This window comes from Balaenoptera acutorostrata, chromosome 8 (genome assembly GCF_949987535.1).
Source record: "Balaenoptera acutorostrata chromosome 8, mBalAcu1.1, whole genome shotgun sequence".
NCBI lineage: Eukaryota > Metazoa > Chordata > Mammalia > Artiodactyla > Balaenopteridae > Balaenoptera > Balaenoptera acutorostrata.
The window spans coordinates 36,828,172-36,852,677 of NC_080071.1; the positions used below are offsets into that span (position 1 = coordinate 36,828,172).

Sequence of the window (24,506 nt, forward strand, 5' to 3'; positions counted from 1 at the left end):
CATTCTAATTTTCAAGAATGAATTAATGTAGGTCACTAAGAGTATCTTGGAGTAAGTTATTGCTTTGGTATGAAAATGATATAGTAGTTTCTGATTGTGAAAGAATTAATTTCTGAAAGGTGGGTAGTTTTACTTTGGAACTCTTGTGATAAAGATTAGTTTTAAATGATACTTAGATAAAAAAAATTAAATATTGCTTAATTTGAATTTCATATTTTGGTATGTATTGTACATATTATTATAAATGCTATATTCAAGTTTGGAGCAATTGAGAAGCCTAGTCTTTAATAAATAATCTCAGGACCATAGCAATTTTCACATTCTAGGAACTTACTGCCTACAAATGGAGATAAGGTATTGACATAATAATAGAATAGAAAAGAAAGCAATATATGATATAAGACAAGTACAAACTGCTATGAGCAGTATAGATAAAGGAGAAATTAGATTTGTTTAGTTACAAAAGCCTTCTTGATAGAGGTAGCATTTTAAGCTTGGTCTTGAAAAAGGTGTAGGATTTGGGTATGTGGTGGGGAAGGAATATTCTGGACAGAGGGGAACAATTTGAGCAAAGTCACTAAGGTGAGGAAGTATGAAGTATATGGGGGAAATTTTAAGTACTCTGGTAGGATACAAGGGTCCTATTATTAGGTAGATGGGTAGGCAGGTATTCCCCCCCCCCCCAATTAATTTGTGTGTGTTCTTTCCAAGCTTTTTTCGTGTTCAAAAAAGGTGATTTCACTAGAATAGAGGAGGACTCTTTTTTGTTCAAGGGTACGTGAATGGCTGGGTTCCCTGCTGAAACTTCAAATAAGTAGTTATTTAATTAGAACAGTGTTTTCCAAGGTGGGGCGAGGTATATATACACCCTGTTTTATGCAGGACAATCCTTTGAAGTACAGGAAGAAAATATTGGAACTTAGGTTTCAATTTATTTTTTAACTGTTTTCTTTTTTAGTGTATGTTTTATAATGTGCATGATTTATTAGCTTAGGAATACCAGCCATATGATTTCCAAATCTATTTGGGTCTGCATACTCAAGTATTTTATTGATGGGGACATGAGATTTTAGAAAGTGATAATCCCTATGTTAGAGTTAAAGAATATGGAAAGGGGAATAGTGAGATGACTTGTCAGATGGTTGAGGGCCTTGTGTTGGTCTTAGGAGCATTTCAACAGTAATATCCAGTGAAAATTGTATATTTGGTATAAAACATAGAAACAGATTTCCAGTTTTAGGGTCAGTGCATAGGTAAGTTTACAGGATTAGATTCTGCCAACTATTTTAGGCAGCTGTTTAATATTTTTATAGTTGTGTTATTGGTTGTAGTATTGGAGTTCTCTGGGTAAAAGTTTCCCTTTTTTGGCCAGGTTGTGTAGTTTTCTTATCTTCCCTGCTTCATTCTTAGCCTAAACAGTACAGAATCATAATAATGATAGTAGTAATAGTAAACACAAACATTTATTCAACCAGCATTTACTGATTGCCTGTTTGGTGCTAGGTTCTAGGAATGAAGTGGTAAGCAAAAATCAGACATGAACACTGGATTCATGTGCTTATTTTCTAGTGGGGGAGATAAACAAATAGTCCTCAAATCCCTGTAAAAATGTTGACTTTGATTAAGTGGTACAAAGAAGCGTGCATCTTATTCAAGCTTGAAAAAGAGAGGGTTTGAACTATTCCAGAGGTCACCGAAGTCTTCCCTGAGGACAAGACCAGCTACATAGTTTGTAGGACCCAGTGTGAAATGAAAATATGAGGCCCCTGTTTAAAAGAACAGGGGCCTCAAGACTGGTGCAGCAGAACCTAAAATCACCCGTGGAGCCCTTCTACGTACGGGCCCTGTGCAGCTGTTCAGGTTGTAAGTCCATGAAGCTGGCCCAACCTGAGGAAGTGATGTTTTTGCTGAGATGTAAGGACACGATAGGAGGGGAGGATAGCTCCAGGGTAGAGGAAACAGCTTAAATGAATCTCTGGGGCCAGAAGGAACGTGATGCATTCAGAAACTGGGTGAAGGCCATTGTGGCTGGTGTATAGAGTGGGTGGAGAGGAATGATGAGGCCCGAGAGGGAGAGAGGGTGATGTGTAAGGCCAAGTCGATCTTTATTCCAAGAGCCACACAAACTATTGATGTGTACGAAGCATAAAAATTACTTTTAATATGCAAATAATACCAGTAGTTGGCACCTTGACAGTGTTGGACAACGTTGTCTCTCAATCCTCATTTTCTATCAGTCTCCTTTTCAGAAACGTTTAGTCTCACCTTCTATATTTATTCTAAGGCTGGCCCTTCCCTAAGGCAGGTTTAAAAAGGCTCTTCACATCAGGGAGAGATTTTGGTGGTAGAAATTGAAAATAGGATAGGTGAGTCATGAAATTTTATTCACTATTGAATTAGTCTGTGGTCTAAAACATTTTAGGTTGACTAAAGTAAAACTAGTGCGAGATGAAAATGTTTTATTATTTATTTTTAAAGATTTTCCTTTTTAAATGCTGCAGATTTTTAAGGTCTGTTGTGAGTACTATAATTTTGAATTCTTAATCTCCCTCTCTTTTACACATGATCAGGGACAAGGGTGGATATTAACTTCCCTAACCTTGGGAAAGAGGAGTGGGGAAGAAATTGTATTTTTGGACTTTGTCTTTCACATAATAGGCATTCTCAATGAAAAGGCTTTAATTAATATTACCCAAACCAAGAAGTAGGCTTTGTACTTTGTTACGTGTGGATAATGTTCATGATTCATGGACTTACTTATGAAAGCTCATTTCCTAGAAAGATACCTACATGGTTGATTTGTAGATCCATTGCCATGCCAGACAACTTAGGATTTTCACTATTGTCTCTCTGTTGAATAACACACCAGCCATTTCTTCTCCCATGTCATTCATTCCCTGATCATTCCCTGCATACTCTGCTATTTCTTGCCTCCTGGACTATGGATATACTGGAATTCCAAGCTGCTAAAATAGCATGGTTATATAGGTTTATATCAGCCTACTTGCCTTCTCTTTTAAAATGATAGGTTCTGTTTGTGAAGATAACATCAAATGTTTTGGCAGAGTTACTTTCTGAGAATTTTTTTAAAATTTAATTAATTATTTTTATTTTTGGCTGTGTTGGGTCTTTGTTTCTGTGCGAGGGCTTTCTCTAGTTGCGGCAAGTGGGGGCCACTCTTCATCGCGGTGCACGGGCCTCTCAACTATCGCGGCCTCTATTGTTGCGGAGCACAGGCTCCAGACGCGCAGGCTCAGTAGTTGTGGCTCATGGGCCTAGTTGCTCCGCGGCATGTGGGATCTTCCCAGACCAGGGCTCGAACCCGTCTGTGTCCCCTGCATTAGCAGGCAGATTCTCAACCACTGCGCCACCAGGGAAGCCCTGAGAATTTATTTTCAATAATTTCTGAGTTGGAACATAGTTTGTATATTGGAGCAAGGAAAATATACTCCGTCATCCCCATTTCCAGCTTTAGGTTCTTAATAACAGAGCTTTTAGCATTTGTAGATAACTCCTTTATTCTTATTTGCAGTCCGGTAATATGTTGCAAGATTTCTGTTACTTTTACGTATGTCGGTTGTATTATATCAGGAGAAAGGGGGTGATGATAAATGAACTTTTAACTGGAATTACTGAACACAGAAGAATATATGAGAACTCTGATACTGCAGAGTAGTGATGTAGCTTCTGATTTATCAAAGAACACTTAAATTATATTCAGCATATATTTAATGCTAAATGTATATTTTTCCATTGTTTTGAAATTTTGTAATTCATGTCTAATATGTACACAAAATAGCTAACCAAAAGTTAAAATTACCAGAATATTTAATTAGAGCACCCTATTACTTTAACATAGTTGATAATTAAATTCAGTAAAACTTTGGTTAGCCAGAATTTTTAGGGGATTGACTGGTAGGTTTCTTTCTTTCCCTGCACAATTAATGATCACCAACTGTACGCAAAACATGGGACAGTGTGGCATACACAGATGCATATGACACATTTGTGCCCTCAAGGAACTTAATTTCAATGTCTTTGGAACTTTTGTAAATTTTATTCCTATGCCTTATTGCTTTCTTTAATAAGATTAATATAATGCATATAATTGAGTCTTTAATGATGTGGACTCTTATAATGAATGAACCTCATTGTATTGTTTCTTATATAGATGTAAACAGTGTAGGTGTGCTGATCATACAGTTTATCCTAAAAGGTTATTTTTTAGTAAATTGCTGATGTCAGCTTGTTTTCGTTTCCCTGACTTTTATTTTTAAAACTGTTACACAGGTTAATTGGGTTCTTATTGAAATTTTACTTTGTTAAAAAGTTTACAGTAACATACAGTAATATTTAGTTGCACTGCCTTTTTGGTATGTGAGTTGAAATTCAGTAGCCTTTACGAATATGTATACAGACAGTCCCTAACTTAACAACGGTTTGACTTACGATTTTTCGACTTTATGGTAGAGCGAAAGCGATACGCATTCAGTAGAAACTGTACTTCACGTTGTGAATTTTGATCTTTGCTTGGGCTAGCGATGCGTGACTAGCTACTCTTGATGCCGGGCAGCAGCAGGGAGTCACAGCTCCCAGTCAGCCACGAAATCAAGAGGGTGAACAACTGATAGGCTTACCACCATTCTGTACCCATAAAACCATCCTGCTTTTCACTTTCAGTACAGTATTCCATAAATTACATGAGATATTCAACACTTTATTATAAAACAGGCTTTGTGTTAGATGATTTTGCCCAACTGTAAGCCAATGTAAGTGTTTTGAGCACGTTTAATGTGAGCTAGGCTAGGCTATGATGTTTGGTAGGTGAGGTATATTAAATGCATTTTCAACGTACAGTGGGTTTATCGGGATGTAAACCCATGGTACGTCAAGGGAGGTCTGTAATACTGTGGATGACAGTGTGCAAAACTGTGTATGGTCCATCATTTGCTTGGTGACTTCATGTATTATCCCTAAGTATGAGTTTAATTTTGTGTAGCCCAGACCAAACCAAAATTTATGATTTACAATAATAGTACAATGTTTTTCTTTTCATCCTAAAGTGGAAGTAAAAGGAAATTAAGGCGTCCACCCCTCCCTCCCACTCCTAAGACTGTTTTAGTGCATCTTAAATGATCAGTCTTAAGAAAAAAATGCTTCATGTGTATAAATTTCTTTTTTAAAAAACCAGCTGGAAGTATATATTAAAAAAATAATTTGTTACTGTGTCACAGAGACTGTATTAATTTAAACACAGTAAGAAAAATACCGATTATTATCAAATTTCATATTTGACTTTCTTGCTGACAGCAAATATAGTTAGAGTGTTAGAATTGGTGATTCTGATGTTTTATGGCTTTTACAAAGAAGAATTCAACAAATGATATACTGAATATTCTGTCAGTGGAGGCATTGCTTCTTAAGTGCAGTTGATTAGACAGATTCAAATCTAGTGCTTTTTCCAAGCACTGGTAGGTTGCTAATATTCTCTTTGTAGTTGGAGTCACTCTGGATGAGAGATTGAGTCAAGGTCCAGCCTGGCTTCAGGCCTAAAATTAGCTTTAGCAGCTCTATTTCACATTGTAGGTACTTAACTGCTTCATCATGTTACTTCCCTTTGTTTTTGTGAGATGGTATTGGTGAGGTCAAGGCAATGAAATGTAGACAACAACAGGATTCCTCTGTCTGTTTAAATACTACCAGCTTATGAGGAAAGATGCACAGCCTGATACAGATGTATTTGATTCTTTCATACAGTGTTGTCTTTTTTTTTTTTTCTTTTAATTCCCCCTCCCCGAAACCCCCCAGTGTTGTCTTTTGAATATTTACTTCCTTAAAAGTTTACAGTAAAATATTATAAATATTGCTTCACTATTTTTCTTTTTGATAGTGAACTGAAATTCATTATCTTTTTATATGCATGAGTAACATTTTGGATATGTCTGTGTTTGAAGGAGGCTAAAGGAATAGTAGCATTTAGGCTGTTTTATTTTAAAAATTTTCCCTTTTGATTGGGCAAGATGTCTTCCACCTCCTCCCCATAAAAAATGAAACTACCACCAAACATTCACTTAAAAGAAATTATCTAACCTGCTTATATAGGTTCCCATAGAATCTAAAGTAGTGTGACTAGTTGCCATATTTAAGGTATCCTTGGCAATTGACTTTAAATGCTCTAGGCAAATGTATGCGATTATTAATTTGATTGGTTATTGATATGTTTTTGCCCTATGTGCCTAATTATCACTGCTGTGTTTCCACAGCTGCAGAACCTTGGCCTGAAAATGCTACATTATATCAGCAATTGAAAGGTAGGTACTTGTTCTCAGTTAAAAATGGCTTTGTATCAAAATATATTTTATTACCAAAAACACCCTTCAATAATATAATCCTTTGCAAAGAGAACATAAAACATGAAGAAGGGATTCCCTTGTATAATTTGTCTAGGAGATTTTACCTAAATTTATATCTGCCAGTGTAAACCAACTATTCATGGCCTATAAGGTCCTTAGTTTATTATTGACTCATTATATTGGCTGCTGTAGGCAGTGTAAAATGATGTGGTTGCAGGAGCAGTTGGCAGATTTACTGTGCCAATAGCTGACACAGCAGATTTTTGAAGTCCTGTGGTAAAGTGGGCTCTCAGTAAAAAGGAACTGTTAAAATGTATAGGCTAGGATGGTTCAGGCTCCCTTTAGCAGCTCTTCATATATCATCAGGTCACATTATGGACCCCATTTGGGGCTCAGCAGCCTGCTACAGTTGTCAGAAGACTGCAAAGTAATGAAGACTAATAGGCAGCAGCCCTAGTCTTCTAAGCATGGAATTTTTATTGCAGCAAACTTGTCATCTTTCTTTTGTGTGACAGACCTAGACACACTGTGTAACATTAACTGTAAGCTGATTTTATATGATTTTGAATGCTTTTACTTTTAACTAGAGAGGTTTGAGTAGAGATACTATTTTACTTAATTTTAATGAAAAGAAGAGGAATGTTTCTTGAAAACTTGGAAAACGAATTTGTTTTTTTGTTTTTTGTTTTTTGTTTAAATTATTTTTTTTTTTTAATTTTATTTATTTATTTATGGCAGTGTTGGGTCTTCGTTTCTGTACGAGGGCTTTCTCTAGTTGCGGCAAGCGGGGGCCACTCTTCATGGCGGTGCGCGGGCCTCTGACTATCGCGGCCTCTCTTATTGCGGAGCACAGGCTCCAGACGCGCAGGCTCAGCAATTGTGGCTCACGGGCCTAGTCGCTCTGCGGCATGTGGGATCTTCCCAGACCAGGGCTCAAACCCGTGTCCCCTGCATTGGCAGGCAGATTCTCAACCACTGCGCCACCAGGGAAGCCCACGAATTTGTTTTTAAGTGAGCGATTTTCATTACATATTGTTGATAAAATACAGTAAGTGATCAATTAGTTTTAGAGGAAATTGTTGATAAAATACAATAAGTGATCAAATAGTTTCAGAGTAAATAGTTTTGTTTCATTGTTATTTACATACTATGATAATTTAATCAAAATTGTAATCACACATTGATATAGACATATAGACACAACAGCATTGATATAGAACTTCATGATTACATTTTCTTTTTATAAATAGGAATAGTTTTTAAAAATAAAAACATTTATAAATGTATTTTACTTGTTTAGCAGTTATGCTTTTGACTCAGACCTTTCTTTGTATTTCCACAGGGGAGCAAATTTTGCTTTCTGACAATGCAGCTTCTCTTGCTGTGCAGGTAAGTATGTAAATAATGTAATTTTTTAAATTTTGAGTTGCAAATTTTTTTTCTTCTCCAGTCTGATACTGTATGTTTAGAATCTTTTGTGATTTATCATTATCAATATAACATCTCTTTGTGAAGTATAATTTTATTATGTAATATTATTCAGGTAATTGTTGTTAGTATGTAAAATGAACATAAAAATCTTCATTATTCATTCTTTTTATAAACATCACTTATGTTGTAGGTGCATTTTCTTTATTTGCTGTTTTGCTTTTGGCTAGATATGATGGTATTGATTATTTGGGGTGATATGTTCATTTATAGGCACAAAACTATTTTCTAACTTATTTGTAAAGATTTATTCACTACATATTTTTAAGCATCATTCTCTCATTCTTCTCATTCTGGCCTTAACCCATTTGGTAATCATGAAGCAAACATATTCTTCTCCAGCCATTCCTTATATATTTATCGATTACATTAGTGTCTATTATCCCCAGACCAGACCACTTACTGAATATAATAGTAACTCTTCAAGTTGTATATCACAGTTGTGTAATCCAAAAGATTAGTGGTCCTGTAAACTTTAAACTGCGCTATAGGAAGAATAGGATACTTGGGAATTGTTTACCTTAAAAAAAAGAGAAATGTTTATGTAGATTATGGAATTATAATTATTGAAACAGTTTACATATTTAGTTGCTGTTTGGTTAGCTTACATAGTTTGAATCACAAAGAGGATTTTATTGTGTAGCACCTAAAAGATAACTTAAAAGAGAAATCTAAGACGTGACATTTGTTGGAGATGAGACTGTGAGCTTCTTGAGGACAGAAAGAAAAGGAAGAAGAGGGACTGCTTTTGCTGCGTTCTAAGCATGATGCTAGGCACTTGGTCATCTTGTTTTTTTTAAATTCAACTTGATATCATCTGGGCTTAATAACTATGTCTGATACATAGTATGTCATTCAGTACATTTTAATTTTGTTTAAGGCAGGGAAAGAAGGAAAAGATAGAAAGAAATGTGTTTGGACAATAATTTATTTGTATGAGTATGAGCTTTTTTAAGTTTCTTTCTTTTAGAAGATTTATATATTTTTACCAAGAATGTAAATTTTGTTTATTTTATTTACTTACCTTTATTTTATCTTTAGGCACTAGTACTATAACTAGTGTATTTTCTTTCTTACGGTAATCTTTGAGAGGCAGAACTTCTTAGTTGGTTATATTTAATAAATATGGACTTTATACTGCCTTTTTGGCAGGGGGGATAAGGAAGTTGAAATTTAAGTTTAGTTTTCAAATACTAATGACACAGTGCCTAGCTTATAAAATGTACTCAGTAAATATTTGTTGAATGAAGCGTTTATAAGTGTGGTAGAAGCAATCTTGCTTGATAACTGATAGCACAAGTAAATTACTTGCTGTGTGTGAAATAGTGTCTTCAGTCTTTATACTTTTGAAAAGATAGCTTCAGGGCACAGTGAATATATATATATTTTTTAACATCTTTATTGGAGTATAATTGCTTTACAATCGTGTGTTAGTTTCTGCTGTATAACAAAGTGAATCAGCTATACATATACATATATCCCCCTATCTCTTCCCTCTTGCGTCTCCCTCTCTCCCACCCTCCCTATCCCACCCCTGTAGGTGGTCACAAAGCACCGAGCTGACCTCCCTGTGCTATGCAGCTGCTTCCCACTGGCCATCCATTTTACATTTGGTACTGTATATATGTCAATATTACTCTCTCACTTCGTCCCAGCTTACCCTTCCCCGTCCCTGTGTCCTCAAGTCCATTCTCTACGTCTGCATCTTTCTTCCTGTCCTGCCCCTAGGTTCATCAGAACCATGCTTTTTTCTTTTTTTTTTTTTTTTTTTAGATTCCATATATATGTGTTAGCATACGGTATTTGTTTTTCTCTTTCTGACTTACTTCACCCTGTATGACAGACTCTAGGTCCATCCACCTCACTACAAATAACTCAATTTCGTTTCTTTTTATGGCTGAGTAATATTCCATTGTATATATGTGCCACATCTTCTTTATCCTTTCATCTGTCAGTGGACACTTAGGTTACTTCCATGTCCTGGCTATTGTAAATAGAGCTGCAATGAACATTGTGGTACATGACTCTTTTTGATTATGATTTTCTCAGGGTATATGCCCAGTGGTGGGATTACTGGGTCATATGGTAGTTCTGTTTTTAGTTAAGGAACCTCCATACTGTTCTCCATAGTGGCTGTATCAATTTACATTCCCACCAACAGTGCAAGAGGGTTCCCTTTTCTCCACACCCTCTCCAGCATTTATGGTTTGTAGATTTTTTGGTGATGGCCATTCTGACTGGTGTGAGGTGATACCTCATTGTAGTTTTGATTTGCGTTTCTCTAATGATTAGCAGTGCTGAGCATCTTTTCATGTATTTGTTGGCAATCTGTATGCCTTCTTTGGAGAAATGTCTATTTAGGTCTTCTGCCCATTTTTGGATTGGGTTGTTTGTTTTTTTGGTATTGAGCTGCATGAGCTGCTTGCATATTTTGGAGATTAATCCTTTGTCAGTTGTTTCGTTTGCACATATTTTCTCCCATTCTGAGGGTTGTCTTTTCATCTTGTTTATGGTTTCCTTTGCTGTGCAAAAGCTTTTAAGTTTCATTAGGTCCCATTTGTATTTTGGGTAGGAATAGACCAGTAGTTCTTAACTGAGGGAGGATTACTACCCCACAGAGGACATTTGACAGTGTTTAGACATTTTTGATTGTCACAACTGCTAGGGAGGCTGCTTTTGGCATCTACTGGGTAGACACCAGGAATGCTGTGAAACAGTGCATGAGACAGTCCCTCCACAGAAAGAATTATCCAGCCCCAAATGTAAATGGTGTCAATGTTGAGAAACCCTAGAATAGACGGTTTAACTAGTTTTCAGCACAAACCAAGATATCATTATATTACTGTTAAAAAAAATTAACATTTAAAATAATCTGGGGAAGGAAAGAAAAAAGAAATCTTAGTGTGTACCTTATCTAGTAATTCTGTTTTTATGGTTCTTATTAATTTGCTTTCTCACCGTGGCATCTCAAATCACAGTTGCAATTAAAACCAGAAAATAAGAACCTTTTAAAATGCAGAATTTTGCATAACCGTTTTAATTTTTTTTGTTATCCTACGTATGTCACTTAGATGATAAATTAACCAGCATATATTAAAATTTCTTGGTTTTCTTCAATATTCTTTGACTTGACAGCTGATAGTAGCCATGACTATAAATGTGACTTTTCCAGATATCTGATGTAAACTTTATGGAGTAATTTTCTTCTATATAGTGGACCAGTATCCGTTTAGAAGAATCAGTTAAATGTATAAAATTGACCAAAACAATGTGATGGGTATCCATAAACTGGATATTTTCTAGAAGATATCAGATATCAAGCATCAGATATTTTAGTAGTCTGCCAGTTAAGCCATCAGGAAATTTAAATTTTACTTACCACATAGAATTGGCATTTATTATATTCCTGGAACTAAGTGGTTAGATTTTTTATTTTTTTTGGTTAAAGGAACTTTTATGATTTCAGTTTAAAATAAAATAAATTTTTTTTTTCCCCATGGCTGTTATTTCCTCTTAGATTTGCGTTCCTTCTTTCACCCACAAAGTATTGGTATTACCTGAAGTGTTTGCCTAGTCATAAAATAATCTTATATGTTGAATATTTTGAAGTATTAGAGTAGCGTGTTCCTCTGGTTCTCATGAGCAGTGTGTGTGTGTATAAATATATATATATACACACACATATATATGGCAAGGTGCACATACACAGTATTACATACACAAACATGGGGGAGAGAAATCTTCCATTTCATAATATTACTTCCACTTTGAAGCTTGTAATGGTTGGTAAAAGAATTTTGATAACAATTCTCTGTTGCTATCCTCTCATCCCCTAAACCTAAATCAGCTGTCCAGTAGATATATAATGTAAATAATGTTGCCCACATATGTAATTTAAAATTTTGTAGTAGCGCCACTAAAAGAAGGAACAAGAAACAGGTGAAATTAATTTTAATAATATATTTTATTTAATATTATCAAATATTATCATTTTAACATGTAATCAGTACAAAATTTATTAACGTGATGTTTTTCGGTTTTTTTATATTAAGTTCAAAATCTGTTGTGTATTTCACGCTTACAGCACATCTCAATTTCTGCCAACCACATTTCAAGTACTCTATATGTAGCTGGTGGCTCTTGTATTGGGCAGCACGTGTCCAGAAATACTGTATGAGCAAATGCATATGAACTTCAAAGTTTTCTGTGGAAAATGTTTCATTTGATTTTTCTTCAAGAAGTTTATGTCTTTACTGATTCAGTATATGTTGTCTTTTATAGCAGATTCCACAAATGAAATGGGTGGTTGGTCTCTGTTCCACATACCTTAAACATTACTCTTTGTTTCAAGTTTCCTCATCTGTAAAATGGAGATATAATAGGAGCTATCCTACTGGGTGTCATGAAGACTGAATGTGCTAAAAAATATGTAAAATATATATAAAAATTAAAGCATTTAGAAAAGCACCTGGCATATTGTAAACATGCAATGAATATTGGTTATTTCCTTCTTCCCTGATTCTTTGACAGAAATATACATAATCAGTGTCAGCAGCAGGAATGGAAGCTTGCAGACTTTGTAATGCCTAAAGTAATTAAAATAAATGTTAGGTGTAAGAATTATTTTTGGACATATTTAAATCTGCATGAACATTAATAATTTTTATAATCATTGTTCCATTCCGTAACTAAAAGTTGTTAATATAGAGTGCTTGAATTCAAACAAACCATTATTTTAATAATACTAAATAAGGTTTGTTTTAAAATTGAGTATTTATTGAATGCTTTTATTGTCTAAGGCACTCTGTTGAGAGCTTTCATGTGCGGTATCTCATTCAATCTTTACCATAACCCTAGTGTAGGGCACTATTATTAAGCTCATTTTAAAGATGTGGAAACTGAAGCTCAGGAAAGCTCTGGCCAAGGTCATAGAGCCCACAAATTGCGGAGGTAAACAGACACCAACAGCACTGGTGGAGTGCCTGCTATGTGCTCATCACTGTGCTGAGAACTTCATTCTTATGAACTCATTTAATCCTTATAGTAACTGTATGAGGTCAGTGCTTTTATAATCCCCATTCTGCAGATAATATTAATAAGAACAACAATAATAACTGTAGCTAAAATTTACACAGCACTTACTCCATGAGCCAGGTCTTGTTCTATGTACTTTAGGTATCATAGATAATGCTTACACACAGGCACCATATGAGGTAGGTAGCATTATTATTTCCATTTTGCAGATTAGGAAGTTGAGGCAGAGAGGTTAAGCAATTGGCCCAAACTTATATAATTAGTACTTGACAGAGCTGGAATGCAAATCCAGGGAGTCTGGGTATAGGAGTCCACCCTTGTAACACTTTGCTGCATACCAGTCCAGTCCAGTGATACAGACCTTTGGAGTTTTATCCAAAAATAAGTAGACACTTAATTCAAAAATCATTTCTGACATTTCCTAGCAAATTATATCTTACCATTTACGGATTACATTAAGATGTGAGAGATAGATATGTTGCAGCTTTTGGATCTCTGAGATGTGATAAAGGTAGCATTACCTATGTTATGGGTTATTAGGAAGTTCAAGTTAGGTAATAAATGGGAAATTCTTTTGAAAAAAGTGAAAGCAGAAGAACTACAAGATGATGTTGAATGCTGAATTAGTGCCTATTTTTGCTTCAAAGATTTATATACGTATTTTGTGAATGTCTTTATATAATAAAATGTTACTTCTAGTAAGTTTTAGAAAGGATTTTTGTTTATTATATATGAAGCCAATTTAAAAAGAAACCTGTTTTCCTTTTTTGTATGGCTTAATCTAAATATTGTAAAAGTTTAGTTATTGAATTTATTTTTTAGAGAGTGTCTCAAACTGATGATTATTAGAATGGTGAATGAAAAAGTAATCTTCCTTTTTACTTCTTCACTTTTTACTTCAAGTAAGAATAACATTTAAGCTCAGGTTAAGGGAAATAATATTCTTATTTTTTCCTATCCTTTGTGAATAAATACTTAATCTCTAAAAATGAAAGGGAACACAACAGAAAAAAAACTGTATTCTTTCTGTTGAATATGTTGTTTTTTTTCCTTCAGGTTTTGTGGTTTTTATTAACATAGGCTGTTATAAAAAAAAACACTTTTGTTTTGCTTTTTAAAAATTATATCTAGTCATATAACCCCAAAGAATTATTTACTATTGGTACAAAAGGAAATAAACTGGGAGAGCGAAGTCCTATTTTAACAGTAGGAAAATATAGTTTAAGCTGTTCCATTGAGAGCCTGCCTCTCTATATGCTCCCCCAACTTTAATCATTAAAAATGTCAGCATTTTTATAGGCCCCATTAATACTGGGCCATGAACACTAACATGTCCGATCTGCTGATAAGCAGTTAGCTGACCCTTGCTTTTTCCTTTTCACAATTGATGCTTTTTAGGTGGACATATTAATATGAAGTTAAATGGTAACATCATAATGTAGTGATTGAGGAAGAGCAGGAAAGAGGAGTATCTCTCCTTCGGGACTGCAGGTCAATTGTTGCATTGGAGAAAGAACTGTGATTATGAAATTACAGCTGTTGTAAACTTGTTGTGTCATTCAGATGGTCACAGTGGACAACTTACCTATAGAATTTTAGAGGAAATGATTTTGAATTTTCAGTTTGGTTTAATACATTTTCTACTTTAAACAGCTTGTTTATGGTTGTATGTAGTTTCTAAGTGTCAGTTTAAACCTGATATAAATACAATAGGTGGGAATGCACCGATGCGTTTATTTTAATAGAGAATTAATAGAATAATATTTTATGTAAAACATTTTAAAATTGATATAACTTTCTTAAAGTTTTATAAAGTGTAAAATTTTAGTTTTTTAAAGTATGTTTATCCCTTCCACTTTGATTATTTTCTGCAAAATGAGGCTTCTGTGTTCACTTTCAGGATTAGGAGAAGGAAAGCTAAGGGATAGGGAGAATTTAGTGGATCCTTTTCAGTGTTCTAAAATGAGCAAAATAGAGGCCGCAGATGTTTCCTTGATATCACTGAATTTAAATTCTTCAGATTGAATGTGTTACATTACCTTTTTTATATCAGAAGTATTATAAAGCGTTTTGGTGATATATGCATATAACACCTGGAATGATTTAAATGTATAAAATGTGACCTTTAGGAAAGATGACTGTGAACTTAAAGTGCAAATAGAATTTAGTAGATTAAAAAAATTCTCAGGGCTTCCCTGGTGGTGCAGTGGTTGAGAATCTGCCTGCCAATGCAGGGGACACGGGTTCGAGCCCTGGTCTGGGAAGATCCCACATGCCACGGAGCAACTAAGCCTGTGAGCCACAATTACTGAGCCTGCGCGTCTGGAGCCTGTGCTCCGCAACAAGAGAGGCCACGATAGTGAGAGGCCCGCGCACCGCGATGAAGAGTGGCCCCCCACTTGCCGCAACAAGAGAAAGCCCTGGCACAGAAACGAAGACCCAATGCAGCCATAAATAAATAAATAAATAAAAATTTAAAAAAAAAATTCTCAGTATTAATATTAATCCCTCAACACATAAATGGTATGGTGTATATAAAACATTTAAATTAATCTTACAGATTTGTGAAAATGAAGTATATTCAAAATAGAATTAGGTGGCTGTTAGAGTTGTCATTTTTAGTAATTAGTGAAATAATGTAAAATGGTTATACAGGGTAATGGTTTGCTAATATAAATATCTATTTAACTTAGCAGAAATGTACATTTCTGTAGTTCTGAGAGATTGCAAGTTAGAGTATCAACCGTATACTTTTCTGTTTAAAAAGTAAACAGCAAGCAGGATTTTAAAATTTGTTGCTGTTAAACAGAACAATAGAGACATAGCAGTAAGATGAAAAAAATGACAAGTCTATTTTTTAAACAGAAAAAATGCTAGAATTCTTCATGATTAGATATACAGTATCAACATAATCGATCTAGCAGCATTATATTTGAGCTGAAAATGCACTTAAATTTGAGACCATACACTACCCCGTGTGAGCGAAACATCTTTCATATAGTTCTAAGATGAAATTACCCTTGAATGAATAGCATCTTCATTTATCTTCAAACCTCTTCTGTGCTTTTAGTGAATCTACTCTTTCAACATTCTACAACAAGAATTACATTATACCATTATACCAGAGTATTTCTGCAGTGTGAAATAGATTGGTTTGGAAAATGAACCTGGCTTTGATATAAATTACATTACCAGGTACAAAGGAATTTGTTATTTTGTTTAAAATAGTCACAAATATAATTAAGGTCTTAATTTATGTTAAACTACAAATATGGCTATTACTTTAACTGGATTAGGAACTTAATCTGTCACTTCAAGAATGATACCTAACACTTTTCATTTGTAACCTTAGATACATTATTTCAATTACAGGGTCTGCAGCTGTTTGATATAAAAAATGAATTATTTTGTAGATAGGTTTGTTTGTGGTTTTTAATTTTAAAACATGTCTCTTCAGTAAGGTGGAAAATAATCCTTCAGTTGTTGTCACAGATTTTCCTTTGTGTTTGGGTAAAACAAGATATGAATTAAAATTCAGAACCATTTTAATTTTGTGCCCTGAAAAATGGCATTGCGTGCTTTAGAATAGTCCTTAGTGAGTTCTTACCTAAAATATTTCAAATTTAATTATGAAATGAATAGAAGCTTTGTCCTAAAGAAGAAAACCTGAGGCCTGCTGTCTAAGGATAACTGGTAATGGTTGGACTGAAAATGGATTTTTTTCTACTTAGAATTCGGATAATTTTGTTAATGTTAAATTTACATACATTTAGAAACTATGTTTATAATCCCTTAAATTCCACAGTGTTAATCAATTTAAAGCACCCAATCTTTTAAAAGGTTACTGAGGACAATTCTTTAAAATTTTGAGTTCTTTTAATATTTTTATTGGCAAGCAATGTTGATTTTATTGCTTAAGTGCAATTAAAGAGTATTGTTATGTATTTAACTTATAAGACAAATGTTCATTTTATTTTTGGAATAAAGAAAAGAAGTTAATTGGTGTTGCTCATTGGTAAATGATTCAATATCGAGTTACCATTATGTTATTAAAATGAAATGAATACATTTTATATTGCCATCTACTATTTAACTTATCCTAAGAATTTTAAATTTAGTGGGTTTTTTTGTTGTTATTGTTATTTTTCTCAGTTGGGAATATTTAATCTGTAAATCACAAAACTTTACAACATTCATTATAAGAACTCAGAAAAAAAGTAGTTTCCTGTCATTACTCCCAAATTGTTCATTGAGTGCCAACTCTGTGACTGGTACTGTATTAGGTTCTTGGGTTACAAGAATTATTCTTTCTGTGTCTTTGACTATTTCATAACTCTTTTACTTAATTTTGACCCTACGATTTACTTTTATTTATATTTAATTCTAACAGGGAAAACATATCTTTTCCTATTCTGGTTAGCTTTTTTGTTGCTTTCTTTCTGCACTTGATTTTTTTCTACAGCTGTCAGATATTGATATATCTAAACTTGAGTCATATATTCCAAGAGTGGTATTCAGGTGATAGTTGTGTTAATTAGGAAGGTCCTATTCTCTGATGTGATGTTTCGTATGTGCTCCCAATAGCATTTCATGTTTTTGGTAACAAATTTGCTCTATTTAGAGCTTTTTATGCATATTGAGTTGTGGTTTCTGATGATTTCTGCATAGCTAATTTTTTAAGAAGTTGAATTCCTGTTGTTTTTCTAAACAACCTCTGAATTTAACAGGAGTTACGTTGATCTTCTTAATGCAGTGAGCTTTGGTAACATAAAATAACAAAATGCTAATCTTTGTTGTAGCTTACTCTTTTTCTATGAACTTAGGTATGTTTGTATTTATTATTATGAATATCTGTGTCTTATTCATTAAGCAAACGTTTATTGAGAACCTGTGGTGTGCTGAGGATAAAGTAGTGAACAAGATAGGCGTGGTCATCATGTACTAATGGAACTTATGTTCTGGAGGGGGAGGCCTTTTGTCAGTTTCATCAGTGTGTATGACTTTGAAAAATTATTTGTAAAGTAAAAGTTTATGTCAATATCAAAATGTCTTCAGTTGTTTTTGCCTTGTTGAGAAGATTTTATATTGTATAAGCTTTTGGTTATGTTCCCTTATTCTTTTAATATCTACTTAGAGATTTCTGTCTTAGTCACAATTTTTCTATTTTGATTATAAATAAATATAACTAAGTTACAGTATATAATTATTATTTGCCCTTTTCTCTTAAAGAGGTGTTAATAGGTAATAAAATACGTGAACTTTTCTTTTGCAATCACCAAGGTTAAATAGTCTTTCTTCTTTTGCAGATAGATCTATGAGTATTTATTATTACTAATATTATTACTACAAATTTTAATAATAATACCTTATATTTATTGAAATACTATGTGCCAGACAGTATGTAAAATGTTTTACATACAACACTTCAGTTAATCTGCCTAATAAGGTGTCTTCATTTTAGAAATGGGAGCGCTTACAAGGTAAAGGAACTTTCTCAGATTAACACAGTCATCACCGAGATTCCACCCAGAGCTGTCTCACTGCTCTATTAACCTTTTTTGTTCTATATTGACTTTTAAGACTGATGCAGGGGATTCCCATTTTTCAGAAGACACTATAGTCTCCCACTTAAACAGTTTGCTTCTTAAATCTCTGCTCTGTTAGGATCCATTAGGTTCTGCTAGGGCACTTAACCAGTGACAAATAAGGAGTGAGAGTGTGCTAATAGTAGCCCAGTCATAAGAGTGGTATGGCTTATGAGTCAGCAACAGAAAGTCAGATTACTCTAAATGATGGTAAGAACAGCATCTCAATGAGGCAGCATCCTCCGTGTGCAAAGGCAGTGACCAGGGTGGGCCTGTTGTTGGCTAGCTGTGTTTCCATTCAACCAGGGTTGAGCCCTTTACACCATTTCATGAACTGAATATTTTTAATTACCTTTTTGGTTGTTGTTAACGTAATGCAATTAAAACAAAGGATATTTGATATTTTAAGGTTTTTAAGGTTGTAGATTCTGTTTCCTTACTTCTGTCAGGGACCATCATAATTATTGTTTTCTGTAAAAGAAATTGATGACTTTTTGGCTTAAATTTTTTTTTTTTTTTTTTTTTAAGGATTTTCTTTTTAATTAATTAATTAATTAATTTTTGTCTGTATTGGGTCTTCGGTTCGTGCGAGGGCTTTCTCCAGTTGCGGCAAGCGGGGGCCACTCTTCATCGCGGTGCGGGGACCGCTCTTCATCGCGGTGCGCGGGCCTTTCTCCATCGCGGCCCCTCCCGTTGCGGGGCACAGGCTCCAGACGCGCAGGCTCAGCAATTGTGGCTCACGGGCCCAGCTGCTCCGTGGCATGTGGGATCTTCCCAGACCAGGGCTCGAACCCGTGTCCCCTGCATTAGCAGGCAGATTCTCAACCACTGCGCCACCAGGGAAGCCCCTGGCTTAAATTTAATTTCACTGATTTCCCCCTAGATTCTTTCTGGAATATTATTAATATATTTCTTTGGGAATAAAGACTTGAAGAAACTAGTTATGTATACTATTTGAGATGTTTTGTTTGATTTGCTCATTAATGTTATTCTGCTTACCTACTTACATTAGTTGTGAGACTTGCATGCTTATTTTAAATTTTCTGACAACTGGGCCATAGTTGCTGAGATTTTAAAGGACTCCGGCTGACAGTGGCTCCTTCATGTGTTACTTCTCAGTAAATTTTCAGAAGATAATACTGTTTTTATCAGATGGTTTCTTAGCTTCTTAAAGCTTCTTGTTTAACCAGCTGTTAAATTGACTTTTCAGTTTTTAAGTTTGGTGGGCTATAGATGCAGAAAAGATCAAAGATTAAAAACTGTCCTTGATTGTGTTTTTGTTCTGCATAATATCTGTAGCTCTACCCATTTCTTAACACCTTGATATTACCATACTTGCAGGAAAGTGTTGACAAAGATGATACTGATTTGTAGGTATTTCTGTCACCTTTGTTCATAAAAGAGATGGGGTGGCCTTTGAGATTGGGCTTCTTGATGTTTCATTAGAATCTGTTTGTCTGGTTTCAAAGCATATAACTGTGCCATTTGCAACTCCAGGCCTTTGAAAAGAGAGCAGAGTTTTCTGCTAGTCATTGCCTGTCAGAAGTCTAACAGAGAAGTCATAGTTAGAGAAGACCATCTAAATGCCCCTGAATCCTCCTCCTCCCACCAAAACCTGCTCGTCCCACAGTTTTTCCTATTTTGGTAAATGGCAATTCCATCTTTCTAATTGTTTATGTGAGAAACTTTGAGTCATCTTTGGAGTCCTCTCTTTTTTTGCTATGTCCACATCCAGTTACCAGCAAATCTTTTTGGCCCTACCTTGAAAACATAGCCAGAATCTGACTTCTTACCACCTCCAGCTCTCCTATCCTGGCCTGGGCCGCCATCATTTCTTGCCTGGATTAGTGCAAAATTTTCCTAACTAGTTCTTGTGTTTCCACCCTTCTACTCTTTACAATCTAATCTCTGTATAGTGGTTTGTAGTCCTTTAAAATGTCGGTCAGATTCCAGCAATCCTCAGCTCAACCTCCTGTAATGATTGTTCGTCTCACTCAAATTAAAAGCCAAAATCCTTACAATTATCTAGATGTCCTACATGATCTCCTGGTTGTCTCTCTGAGCTCGTCTCTTACCACTCACTTCCTTAGTCTGCATCGTCACACAGGTCTTGTTGCTGTTCCTCAAACACTCCAGTTGAAGCATAGAACTGCTTTGAACTTGGACGGCTCTTCTCCTAGAAACCTACATGGCTTGCTCCCTAACTTTCTTCAGGTTTATGCTCAGATGTTATGTTACCGGTGAACCCTTATCTGACCATCCTACGTATAATAGCAATACCCTGACACTGCTTTGTATTTCTAAGTAGCAGGAATCACAGTGGATCTATTCTGGTTTATTTGCTCATCATCTGTCTCCATTAGAATGTAAACTCCATGAGGTCTGGGACCACTCTATTCCCAGTGCCAAGAACAGTTTCTGATATATAGCACGTGCTCAATAATATTTATTGAGTGAGTGAATGAGTGAATAATTGCTTTCCATTCATTCTTCTAGATATTCAAAATTATATCCTCCTACCAAGTTAGTTCACAGGAAGCTATGCAACGGACCAAATAAATTAGCTTTTTGCAGGCCTTATTAAGCTATGGTTTTAGTGATTTGCTCCAGGCCTTTAGAAGAAAAATAACACAAAAAGGAATTCTGCATTTGGTGTATACTGTCTTATGTCATTCAGTAGCCCAGATGAGAAATGTCTTTGGAATTTAGTGTGAGAAGTTCGGTTGAGGGGCAACCCCATTCTTTTTTGAAGGCTACAAATATTCCATTAATAGATTCACCACAGTTTATTGAACCAGTCTCTTATTGATGGATATTAGGCTATTGTTATAATTATTACTTTGCTACTATAAATAGGGCTTAGGTGTGACTATCCTTACATATATCTTATATAATCTTATGTAAGTATGCCCATATGATATATTTCTAGCAATACAATTACTGGGTCAAAGGCTATGTATATTTAGAATTTTGGTAGATGTTACCAAAGTGCCCTTTAAAAAGATTACATTGATTTATACCCCAACCAGTGGTTGAGTATAAATTTTGTTTTGAATTTTGACAAAAACAGCGTTTTTTTACCCCCTGTGTTTTTATTATCAGAAGTTTCTGTTGTTTCATTTAGAAAAATTCATATATGACTAGAACTAGGTGTACTGAGTTTTGGATTCTCTACTCTTTATTTTGTGGTTTATGTATTGTTCAGATTTTTGTGTGTTTGTTCATTTATTCATTGAGCTGATAATTATTATCTGCCAGTTATGTACCAGGCACATAACTGGGAATTACAGCAGTAAAAGCTAGTTTTAGAAGACAGAGGGTTCTGAAATGAGAAGGAAGAGGAATCAGAAGCCTTGCCACCGTGTTACTGAAGGATTGCTGTTACAGGATCCCTGTCTATATTCCTGACATTCTTTTTTTTTAAAATTTATTTTATTGAAGTATAGTTGATTGACAATGTGTTAATTTCTACTATACAGCAAAGTGATTCAGTTATACATATATATACATTCTTTTTCATACTCTTTTCCATTATGGTCTATCACAGGATACCGAATGTAGTTCCCTGTGCTCTACAGTAGGACCTTGTTGTTTATGCGTCCTGTATATAGTAGTTTGTGTCTGCTAACCCCACACTCCCGGTTCATTCATCCCTCCCGCTGCTGCCACCCCCAACCCCACCCGGCCCTGGCAATCACAAGACATTCTTTTATCTGCAACATGTGTTAGGTTTTCCCCAAACATTTAAGATGCTAGTTTTATGATCTAATAAAAGGAGTGGCACTGTTATCTAAAATAACAACTTTTGAACATAGGATTTAAAGTATTTGTAAGGGTCGAATTGATTGGTAACAGATTGTTCTTATTTCTTTAGACTCCTGGCCTTAGTTTCAATTATATGTAAATGAAATATATTTTATTTCTCAAAACTAGTTTTTACAAAATATTTGAGCTGTAGTTCCCAGAAGATATGATTCAGAAGTAATTACTGAAGAAATAGAATTTAGAATCTTCATAGATTATCATAGGTGTTACCTTCTGGGACTGTTTCTAGAATTTCTCTGATTTAAAAGTTCTCAAAGTATGCTATTTCTAAAGAATTTAGAGTTAAGAAAAATGTGTAATCTTTTTATATTTTTCGCTTTTTTATAATAGCAATTGGTAATATTACATATCCTTTTTAGCTTGGAATTAGGAATTTTAGAGTTGCTGCTCATGTTAACGGACATTTGAGTTCCTTTATTTGATTATATGGACGAAGTTGCTAGGAGCATTCTTGTATGTTAGTGACTATATGCCTTGTTTCTTTTTGGTGTATTTCTGGGAGGGGAATTGTTGGCTGACAGAGTAGGCATCTGCTTAATAGTCAATATTACCAAACAGTTCAAAGTGGTTGGCTCGTTTACCACTCCCACCATCAATGTATGGGAGTCTTATCACACACAGAAAACAGTCGACTGTCCCACCCTTACCTCACCCCAAATCCTGATACCCAGAAACAACCACTTTCTGTTCTTTCAGCTGTATTTTTTTCGCCTGGGTATTTACCTCTATATTTCGAAGTAAGATGCTTGTGTTGCCGTTTCATTTTTTAATTTAAATATATCTATTGAATTCCACTACGAAATTTACCATTTGCAGCTCTCTTCCCCTTCTCCTTCCCCATCTTCCCAATAGTTCTTTAACTTTTGTTAAATTAATATTCAGTGTTTATATTATAATTAGAATGTAAATATTGACCCCAGCTGAGTGGCTTAGTGTACAATGAACATATTCTTTCTATATGATTTTTTTTCCATTGAGTAAATAATTGCTTTATTTAATTCATTTGGGTAGTTTTCTCTCCTAAACTCTTTGACTGAACTGTAAAACTCCCCCTCACAATGGTCAAACATGTCAGGTCCTTTATTTATTTATTTATTTCTTGGAACTATTACCTCTGAAAGCCCTGTTCCTTCTACTTTAATTGGGACAGTTTCTTTCTTGGTTGGCGTCACAGCTGGTTGTTATGACTGCTATTCATCATCATTCAGGGAATTCTTCTTGCCTTCCTTTTATGTTGGATTCCCTAATTTTCTGCATCCCATGTTCTTTTTTTCTTGGTTTATTATTTTTATTTTAGGGTTTTAAAAAAGACCTTGCTTGTGTTATGTTTTTTTTTAATTCTATCTTTACACCTGATTGATTCCTTGGCCACATGTAGAATTTTAGGTTGGCAAGATTTTTCGTTAGAATTTTGAAAGCCTTTTGTCATCCTTTAGCTTTTGGAGCTTATTTTGAGACATTCAGTGTCATCTCAGTCCTTTTTATGCTTTGCTTCTTTTCATTTTCCTTTTTTCCCTTTTTCTTTCTTTCTTTTTTTCCTTTCTTTCCCTTTTTCTCCTTTCTTCCCTCCCTCCCTCCTTTCCTTTCTTCCTATATGCCTTGAATAGATTCCTTGACCTCCCTGTACTTCTGTTTTCTCATCTTAAAATAGGGATTTTTTTTTTTGTACCTACCTCATAGAGTTAAGGTCTTATATAAGTACCTGGCACATAGTAAGTGCTCAATGAATATTAACCATTATAATTTTTCTTTGAAGTTGCTGTCTGCATTTTCTATTTCCTCTCAGCTACTTTTTTTTGTAGTTTGTTTTGGCTCTGTATGTTTGAGGCTTTCCTCAAATATCTATTGATCTCTGCTAACAATTTATATTTAAGAGTGAGGCACTAAAAAGCTGATGGGGCATTGAGGGACTTTTTGACATGCGGACTTCACTATAGACTGATTGCACAGTGGCCATTTTTTGGCCACTGTCCCTACCCCTCACTAAAATCATCAGTATCGGTAGGTGTTTTCTATGGAGAGGTACTCTGGAGGACTTAATGTGGCTGCCAGTGTTTGGGAACTGAGAGGGAGAGGGTGCTGTGGCTCTCTACAGTGTACATACTTTCCCTTGACCTTCCTTCCAGTGTGACCCTCTACCCGGGGCCCTCTGCTGTGCGTGGGTCCTGAGTCAGGAGCTTCTCTGGTTGGGTTTCTCCAGAGAATGAACCCCTGTCTCCTG

At 35.0% G+C, this 24,506-nt stretch overlaps 1 protein-coding gene across 4 annotated transcripts in view; it reads left to right on the forward strand.

The window, feature by feature from the left end:
- MTX2 (metaxin 2) overlaps positions 1 to 24,506 on the forward strand; it is a 58,644-nt gene that overhangs the window by 16,198 nt on the left and 17,940 nt on the right. For all 4 annotated transcript variants that reach the window (XM_007190422.2, XM_007190423.2, XM_057551746.1 and 1 more), the window contains 2 exons: positions 6,264 to 6,311; positions 7,696 to 7,742. In XM_007190422.2, coding sequence (XP_007190484.1) covers positions 6,264 to 6,311; positions 7,696 to 7,742 — 95 coding nt within the window. Of the gene's footprint in view, positions 1 to 6,263; positions 6,312 to 7,695; positions 7,743 to 24,506 lie in introns of those variants that run through there.